At 37.2% G+C, this 9,633-nt stretch overlaps 1 protein-coding gene across 1 annotated transcript in view; it reads right to left on the bottom strand.

Moving 5' to 3' along the window:
* The window catches only part of FOXN1 (forkhead box N1), an 18,508-nt gene extending 9,133 nt beyond the window's left edge, over window positions 1-9,375 (bottom strand). Inside the window, exons 1-3 of the mRNA XM_033518937.1 lie at window positions 9,256-9,375; window positions 7,103-7,606; window positions 4,839-4,949 (exon numbers count right to left, since the gene is read on the bottom strand). Of these exons, the coding sequence (XP_033374828.1) occupies window positions 4,839-4,949; window positions 7,103-7,606; window positions 9,256-9,375 (735 nt within the window). The remainder of the gene's footprint in view (window positions 1-4,838; window positions 4,950-7,102; window positions 7,607-9,255) is intronic.
* Window positions 9,376-9,633: the final 258 nt, after the last annotated feature.

The following is a 9,633-nucleotide window of genomic DNA, read 5'->3' as shown; positions in this document are numbered from 1 at the left end:
ATAACATATATAACATATAATATATACTATATACTATATAATATATAATATATCACATATATATCAAATATATATCATAGATCATATATAAACAAATTAAGTATAAAATATTTCAATGTTCACCTTAGAAAAACCAGATGAGGAAGTAGAGCTGCTAAAAATGTAGGAAGAAACAGGGAAGTTTTGCCTGAGCCTTATTTGGGGTTGTGTCCTTTTTTTCTTACTTTCTTCTTAAGGTGGAGAGGATACAGAAAAGCAAAAATTGAAAGCATAAAATATTTGTTCCTAAGGGAACAGCATCCCAAAATCTCTGTTAAATTTGCTGCTACCGTGCAAGGCAGGGAAAAATCCAACAGCAAACAACAGAAACTTGAATAGATGCACCAGAATATATTTAGGATTAATGGAATATTATGGAATATTATGTAAATAAAGTCAGTGATGCCATCCCAGGGGTCAGGAGAGCAGCATATGAGACATTTTGGAGCTGGTTTCACCCTGCCTGTCTCATGCTGAAGCTGTTGGGCTGTTCCCTGTCTGTCCCCTCGCAGTCAATTCCAAGGAACAGATTTCTCCCCAGGGCCAGGAGCTGGTGTGCTGTTGAGCACCACCTCAAGTGACTTTCCCACTCCATTTGCTCTGTCAGAAAGCTGAAAAGAACAGCCAGGACCCCTAAAAACAGACAATATTTATGCCACACTTTTATTTATTTAGTTAAATATTTATTGCCTTTCCCCTGGGACCAGCCACAGAAGCTCCCTGAGGAATGCTGACCTATCTCTGCAGGAGATTTCTAAACCAAGACACTCTAAAATGATGGGATCACCAGGATAAAAAACACCTGGAAAACCAGAGATGATCCACACAGACACCTGAGTTTCCACAGATTTGTTCTCAGCTTTTTAACACAGCATTTGGTCTTTCTCTTTTGCCAATATTCCACATTTTTCTTCCTCAAATTACAGTTTAAACCTGCTGGAAGGAGACTTTCAAGAGCAAAGGAACACGATCCAGTTTAGGTAAGATAATATCAGCTGGCTCCCTGTGAGCTCTGTACCAGAAGGATTTCTGCCTCTTCCACGTGCCAGGGGTGAGGGCCTGGCCAAAATTAGAAGTCACATCCTATTAAAAAATCTACCTGGATGCCTTCCCTGGCACTCAAAGGTTGCTGAGCCCTGTCCTGGTGTTTTACTGCTCAGCTCCAGCAGTTCTGTGCCATGACATTTGTGTGGTTCCTCTGAAAAATTATAATGTAGCCCTCAAGACTCATTGGGAAAAATCCCCTGGACATCTCCTTAGTTTCTAATTGTAATTCCTTTATGGTTTTTTTGATCAATAGCTTTGGCTGCTCTTCGTCTTTGTCCCCTTAAAACAGCAAAATATTCACAGTTTATTTATTCTGTACTTTGAATGATTGATGTCATTTTCTCTGTAATTCTATGCTGGCTGCTGGAGTTTCTCTTGCCTGTTTGCTATTATCTTTCTACCACTGAGCTGCCTGAAATGGAATGTGGAAAGCCAAATTGAATAGACACAGTTGTTTGCATGGTGAAAGAAATGAAATGAACATAATTAATCATGTCCTGCCTTGTTAAACTAAATACTGGGCACAATTAGAGTCTCCAGAGCAGCTGTAAACTAATTTTTGTGTGCAGTGTGGTGCTCCCTGTCTTCTGCACTGGGTGCAGATTTTCCCCCAAGAGTAGAAAACCGGGCAATTCCTATGATAATTCTGATTTTTATTGGTTTTGGTGGCCCTTTGAAAGGAAACAACACTAAATAAGGCTGTTTTTGATGTCATCATGAAAGAGCTGGGCGTTTTAGGGATTATTTCTGTTTTATTGGTTTCATTAGTCCTTTTTGAGGGAAGGGAGGCTGGGGAATGGGCTGGAATGACAGGCTGGAGCTGGTTTTACAGTCTCCATGGCATGAAAGGTGTTTTATGGTGGGTGGGTGAGTGACTCCAGCCAGTGTCTGCTGCTTCATTTGGGTCAATAATAACTCATTTTTCTTCTGAGTCACCACTGCTGTTGTGTCCAGCAAAGGGGAAGGTGAGGCTGTTTTATCATCTGGACAGAATTAATGAAGGGCTTGAATCCCTCTCATCCCTCTAAGAAAAGCTGAGGCTCAGTTTGAACATCCTTCACTCCAGGGCCCGTTCTCCAGAACTTCCTTGCAGTGATTTAACTTGCACTGCCCCATTCCAGCTGGAAATGTAAAACATTAATAATGGGGCTGCTCCATGCAGGAGAGGTTTTTCCACTTCTCAGCTGCATCCCATGTTCTTTTCATTTTCCAGCATGTGATTTTGACACAGGGATAGCAATTCTACCTCTTTTACCTATTTTCTTTTTGTAAATTTGAAATAAACAATTACTCCTGAGCAGTAGAACACGTTGCCAGACTTTTTCTATATTCACATTAAGAGCAGGAATTAAAAAGTCTGACAGAAACCTGCTGCACTTCTTAAAGAGAAATCTGAAGAGGTTTGTCCCAGTGCCAGGCTGCAGGTGGATGAGGATTTTCCTCTTGGTGCCTGTTGGATCTTGCCTGGCAGCTCCCTGGAGCTTTCAGTCTGGAGCATTTTGGGATGTGATCAGTACAGAAACAGCACTGGTATCAAATCAGCAGAGTGGATAAAGAAATGAAGAATGTTCCATGAATTCACAAGCCAAATTCTGCATGCAGAAATGGCATTTTTACAGTGAGTGAGATACATGGAGCTGTGACATATCCACAATAATTTATATTTATAAAGTATTTATAATAGTTTATATTTGCTGCAGAGCTTTCTTTTTCTATTTCTTTTCTATTTTCTTCTAAAATAACAATAATGCATTTGTAATTTAGGATGGTAGTGCAATGCCACTTTATATTTATATTTATATTTATATTTATATTTATATTTATATTTATATTTATATTTATATTTATATTTATATTTATATTTATATTTANTTTATATTTATATTTATATTTATATTTATATTTATATTTACATTTTTATTTTTATTTTTATATATTTATGTATTGATGTATTGATGTATTTATATTTATATTTATATTTATATCTATATTTATATCTATATCTGTATTTATTTATTTTATTTTTATTTTGATATTTTATTTATATGTATATGTCTAGGTATATGTATGTATATTTTATTTATATTTATATTTTATTTATATTTATATATATTATTTCATTTATATTTATATTTACATTTTTATATTTATATTCCTGTATTTATATTCCTGTATTTATATTCCTGTATTTATATTCATATATTTATATTTATATTTTATTTATATTTATATTTACATTTTATATTTATATTTATTTTTATATTCCTGTATTTATATTTATATTTATATCTATATCTATATCTATATATCTATATCTGTACCTGTATTTATTTATTTATTTTATTTTTATTTTTATATTTTATTTATATGTCTATGTCTATGTATGTATATTTTATTTATATTTATATTTTATTTATATTTATATATATTATTTCATTTATATTTATATTTATATTTTTTTACATTTATTTTTACCTTTTATCACTTCTACTGAGTTTAAGGGTGAGAAGAAAACAACACAAGTAAATGAATTATGGCAGTGTAGATAAGAATTTAAAGATTGTTGCCTTTTTGCCACGTGTCAGGGGAAAATAAAGCTCAGAAAATTCTGGCTGGTGGAAAATCAGTGTGATAAGTAAAATAAAAAGGCAGGAGTGATGAGTGTTTCCATGACTCAGTAACACTACACAAATTAAGCATGAAATGTCACACAGGAACCTGGGTTTGCTTTTCTTTGCCCAGACTGAAATCCCTGCTGTGTCAGTCATTGTTTTATACTCCATGAGACAGTGAATGCCACAAATTCTGTCATCAGATCCCATCAGCATCAAAGGAGACAGAGCTCAGGTGTGAGCTTTTATCTTCACGTGTTTTGGAGTTTCCTTGAAGTTTCTCTTAATTCAGTTCCAATGGTTGGGGTGTTTATAATGTGGGTTTCCACCTAAAAATCTGAAAAATCCTCCTTGCCTTAATTTCACCTCAAGTTTTTTTTCCTTTACTTGCTTGAAATCAGCATTTTTTTTTTATCCTAAAGATCTCACTGAAAATATTATACCTTGCAGGTAATTGAGCCTAAAATAGGAATATTTCAAAGCATTGAGCAGCTCCACCCTTTACATCTGAAGGACATTATTTTAAGTGTCAATAACAAAATTGCATTACAGAAGAACAACCCTAATCTTGCACCTTCTCCTGCATCATCAGCATCATTCTCAATTATGCTTCAGCTGAATAATCCTTCTCTGGGGATGTTGTAAGAGGCAAAAAGTTTCAAAAGAGATGTGTGTGCCATCAAGCACAAGGAAAATGAACATTATTTTGCTGTTCCAATTTTACTTTAAAATATTTTTCTGTGTTTGGTCTGAATTTTAACGGTCACATCTTCTTAGGGTTTTTTTTCTTCTGAAGTTAAAGCACAGTTAATTAAGATCCTGAAATATCAAGAGTTATGTTAATAATTTATCTGGCTTCAAAGGAAATTTTCTCAAGTGTAATGGTGAATATATAAATATGCAGTACCAAAATTCAATTTCAATGAGTTTTGTTGGTTTTTTTTCCCTCTTTTCCTTAATGACCATCCTAAAGTTCATTTAGCTGTGCCTCTTTTTCAGCCTTATTCTCATAATGTGGGCAAATAAACACGGCCCTGCAAACCCCCACATTTTTAAATCCTTTAAAAAAATTATTGTTATCACAATTATTGCACCATCTGAGTGCTAAAAACCCATTTTTTAGGATTTTGGTGTACTGACCTGATGGAAAGGGTGAGAGGGACAATACATCTGCTGCACCTGGGGTTGGTAGCAGTACAAACCAGGCTGTCCTTCCAGGGGTGATGTCCTGAGCTTCATGTCTGAATCCTGCTGGAAAATATTCAAGGGAGGAGTTCTTAGAGAAAACAGCTTAATTGAAAAGAGGATAATTCTGTCAGTCACTGTCCAGATTTGCCTTCTTTATATTGATTTTTTTGGGGTTTAGTTCTGTCTTAGGAGGAGTTCACAGAGGTTGGGCTCTGTTTTAGTGGTGTAAATCTGGGGATGTTCCATCCCTGGAAGTGTCCAAGGCCAGGCTGGATGGGCTTGGAGCACCCTGGGAGAGTGGAATTTGTCCCTGCCCTTGGCAGAGGGTGAGACTGGATAATCCTCAAGGTCCCTCCCCACCCAAACTCCATAATTCCATGCAGACACGAACCAATTCCTGCATTTCCACGGCTACAATTTTAAAAGAGGAAATCCCAGGCCACATTCCACGCACAGAACAATTCAGAAAACGCCAGGCTCCCTTTATATTTTCATTTTTTCTCTCCCTTCACACACAAAGCACACACTCCAGCTTTCACTCCTGAGTGTGCACAAGTGTCTCCCTCTTTTTTTCCTTCTCCCTGATTTTATCTTGCAGGCTGGCAGTGCCTCCAGCTGCCTCTGGAATTTTGGCATTAGATGGAGGGTGAGCTCTTTAATCTACAGGAAAGAGGTGGCAGAGAAAAATCACCCTGGGCTGACTACAGGGTTGAACTCTGTCAGGAATATGCAAAAATGGAGGAATTCAGTGAGAATCTTTTTTTTTCAAGAATCCTTCTGCTTTGAAGCACAGCCAGCTTTTGAGGCATTTTACTCTAAAAAATACTAATAAATAAACAAACATACACATTATTTCTTATATGTATTTTTATATATCATGTGTGTAGTGTATCTAATAAACATAAAAACATTCGTGATTTTTATGGTATATTATTAGAAACACAAATTAGACTTGGTTTGATTAATAAACATCATGTTATTTTGGTGGCCACCAGATGAAGATTTTCAGAAATCCTGATTTTCCAGCAGCTTGGAAGTGATTTAAAAGTGGGAAGTTGGGTGCTGGCAGAACCAGACACCAACAGGGAGTAGCTACAAGGGCTTGTAAAGGGCTCCTGCAGTGCTGCCTTTGCATCCTGCACATCCTGCAGCCCAGGGATTCGGGAAGACAATGGGAATTTATTTTGCTCATAGGTTTTGTGCTGAACTCCTCTGACCTAGATGAGTGTTTATCCAGGAAATAAGAGATTTAGATCAATTTCCTCCTTAACCTGGATGGCTTCAATCCCCAGGTATGTTCCCTGACAACATCTCTCCATTCCCTGGTCTTGATCCAACCAAGACTTTTTTTTTTCTAAACTCCTTTTTCATTTGGTAGCTGTGAATTCTTCCTCTCCCAGCCTTTTAGAGCCAGCTCAGGGCTCTCCTCTGGCAGGTGGAGTTGTTCTTTTTGGCTGCAGCAAGATAATCTTTACACCTTGGATCACAGCAGAGGTATTGTGGAGATACTGGAGGGTAATTTAATTTGCTTTTCAGGGATCTCTGCTGCCCTAAATAAGCAGTTGCCTCTAGTATTGAAATCAGTCCAGGTAACTTGACACTGCAGAAATAAACAGAACTGATATTTATTTTTATTTATTTTTGGTGGCACTGATGTCTTAGAGTTTTTCTTCTGTTTGTACTGAGCAAAGTGCAGCTGAGCTGAAGTGTTGGACCAAATCTGCTCCACATCCTCATGCTTGAAAATTCTATTTTGTGACCTTTTTTCTCTTGAAAACACCAGCTGATGACAAATCTTTTTGCCAGGGGAGCATTCAGATATTTAGGATTCCTGTGCCCCATCTAAAGGAAAATAATTTGTCCTTGTGCATCTTTCTGAGGATTGTTTGAGGAAAAGACCAGAAAATAGGGCAAAATAAACATGGGTATGTCTAAACTGGACAAATAAACATGGATAAGTCTAAACTGGACAAATAAACATGGATAAGTCTAAATTGGACAAATAAACATGGATAAGTCTAAATTGGACAAATAAACATGGATAAGTCTAAATTGGACAAATAAACATGGATATATCTAAATACACTCTCCCTGAGCTCCAGCCTAGCTTGACAGATCAAGAAATACCAATGTAATCACACGACAATAAGAAAATACTTCTTTTAGCACATTTTTTACCACTGAAAACAAGGAAAACAATTACAAAAACCACTGACCATGACCTGAGAGCCGTGCTCCTGGCCTGTGCTGCTGAACTGGAGGCTGTTACACCACGGCTGCTCCGTGGAGATGTTTGGGATATGGGTGGGAAACACCTCCGGCTCCTCGGGAGCTGCAGATCCCGGCAGAGCCTCGAAGCCATCGATGCTCCTGTGATTTTTGAAGGGAGAAGCTTCTGGTGGCAGGGCCTGGTGTGATTCCTGGAAAACATCCTCGCTGATCTGCCTCTTGTAAGGGTGGAAGGGGTTCCTGCTGCTCTTGAGGAACCGCTCGTAGCTCCCGGCGGCGTTCTCCTCGTAGCTGAAGCGCCGGAATTTCTCCGTGCTGAAGGATGCCTTGAATTTGTTCTTGCCACAGGGGATTCCTTGGCTCACAGGGAACCTCCCCTGGATTTGATCCTGGGATGGGGAAGCAGGGCTGGGGCTTGGAGAGGATTCTGAGCTCTTCCTTTCTGTCCTGGTGTCTGGCTCATAGGGTTGGCAGCTGTAACTGGGGTTATCCTGGGATGGGATATTGGCATTAAGGTTAGTATTTAAATTTGAGCAAGTATTTTATTATTATTTTTGTTATCTGAGCTATTAATTTATATAAACTTTAAAATTTATATTTTAATTGCATTAAAAATGCATTTTTACTGGGAAGCATTGTGTGGCTGTTTGGCATTTAAGAAGAAAATGAAATGACCACCTTCATGCAGAGAAGCCTCAAAAAGATCTCAAAGGGTTTTCTGGTTGCTTAGTCCAAATATCCAAATATCCAAAACTATTCAGCAATTAATAAACAAAAGCAAAAAAAATTATAATAAATATATATTTAATATATATAACATTATTATATATTTTATGTATTATAGTATACATAATATATAATATATGATATATGATATATGATATATGATATATTATATAATATATAATATATAATATATAATATATTATATATTATACATTATATATTATATATTATATAGTATACATTATACATTATACATTCTATATTATATATTATACATTATATATTATATATTATATAAATTATATATTATATAATATATTATATTATACATTATACATTATACATTATACATTATACATTATACATTATATATTATATATTATATATTATATATTATACATTATATATTATATATTATATTATTTATTATGTATTATTTATTATCTATTATGTAATATATATTATATCTACTATATAATATTATATATTATGTAATAAAAAAAGCAAAAAGGGCTTTGAGCAGCCTGGTGTAGTCAGTGGCACACAGCTGGATGATTTTAAGGTCCCTTCCAGCCCCAACCACTCTGTGATTCCACCAGAAAACAGAACAGTCCTTGGAAAACCCCTTGTCTCTCTGGTCTGAGCATTGCAGGGAAAAGCTGAGGAAGATCAGTGATGAAGGATTAAATGACAGGAATGTGATAAGTGCAAGTCTTGTTTAGTCAAATAAGCTTGATCTCATCCCCTGATGGTGTTTCAGGCTCCAGATTTGCTGGTGGTTACATCATTTCCCTTCACTGAGGTGGCCACACTCATCTGGAGACACGAGACGGGCTCTGGACAGACACTTCAACATCCCTGTCTCATCTCCTCCCCTCCCTCCTGCCCTTCAGCAAGGACAGAACACCAAAGTGCTCTTTAATGTGGAGGAGAAGGGCTGAGGCAGGGCTGCAGTCTGGATCCTGGCACTGTAAATATGCATATTTCCCCTGCCAGCAGGGATGAGGAATTACTGGATACCTTTGAGAACACAGCCAGCAGTCAGGAGCAGGGTGCTGTGTCCAGGGATGGGGGAATGGAATGTCCCACCTTCCATAAAGAGGCAGATTATTGAGTGGTCCCTCCCCTCCTTCTCTCTCCAAAGCTGGGTTTTGATAAATCCCACGAGGGAAATCAGGATAAATCCAGTGCTTTCTGCAGTGTTACACAGCACAGCTTTTCCAGCCATTTCAAGGAATGGAACTGAACATTCCGCTGGAGTTTTGGATTAGTTGAGCAGGATAACTCAGGATTCAACCCTTCAGGAATAAAACTTCCAGCATTTGCTTTGTCACCAGCAGATTTGGTGGGATTTAGTCCAGCAAGAGCTGAATTCTGATCTTTTAAGAAAGAGATCTGGGCCAGTTTTACTCACACTTTGCTGAACTGGGGATATTGAATCCCCCTGTGCCCTCATGAGGTCCTGCTGGTCCCTTTCCAGAGTGTCCGAAGGAGAAAATTTAATATTGGATTGGTCCTGGAGTAGGGAAACCATCACCAAACCCACGGCAGACAGGAATCCTGTGAAGGCAAAGATCAAATTACAAAAAGCACTTTTTTAAAGCTTGAACTGTGAAACAAAGCCCTTGGCTGGACAGGCCTGGAGCCACCCTGAGGAATTCCTGATTCCATCCTGATGATGGAATTATTTTTTAACTCTTGGAGAAATGTTCTGTAGATGTAATTCCAATGAAGACGTGGTTTCTGTGGATTTGTCACACATTTTTTATCAAAATAAGCACTTTCTTTGTTT

The sequence above is a fragment of the Parus major genome, chromosome 19 (genome assembly GCF_001522545.3).
Source record: "Parus major isolate Abel chromosome 19, Parus_major1.1, whole genome shotgun sequence".
NCBI classification, from domain to species: Eukaryota; Metazoa; Chordata; class Aves; order Passeriformes; family Paridae; genus Parus; species Parus major.
The sequence above is the reverse complement of the archived record's forward strand: the minus strand, read 5'-3'. Positions and strand labels throughout refer to the sequence as shown.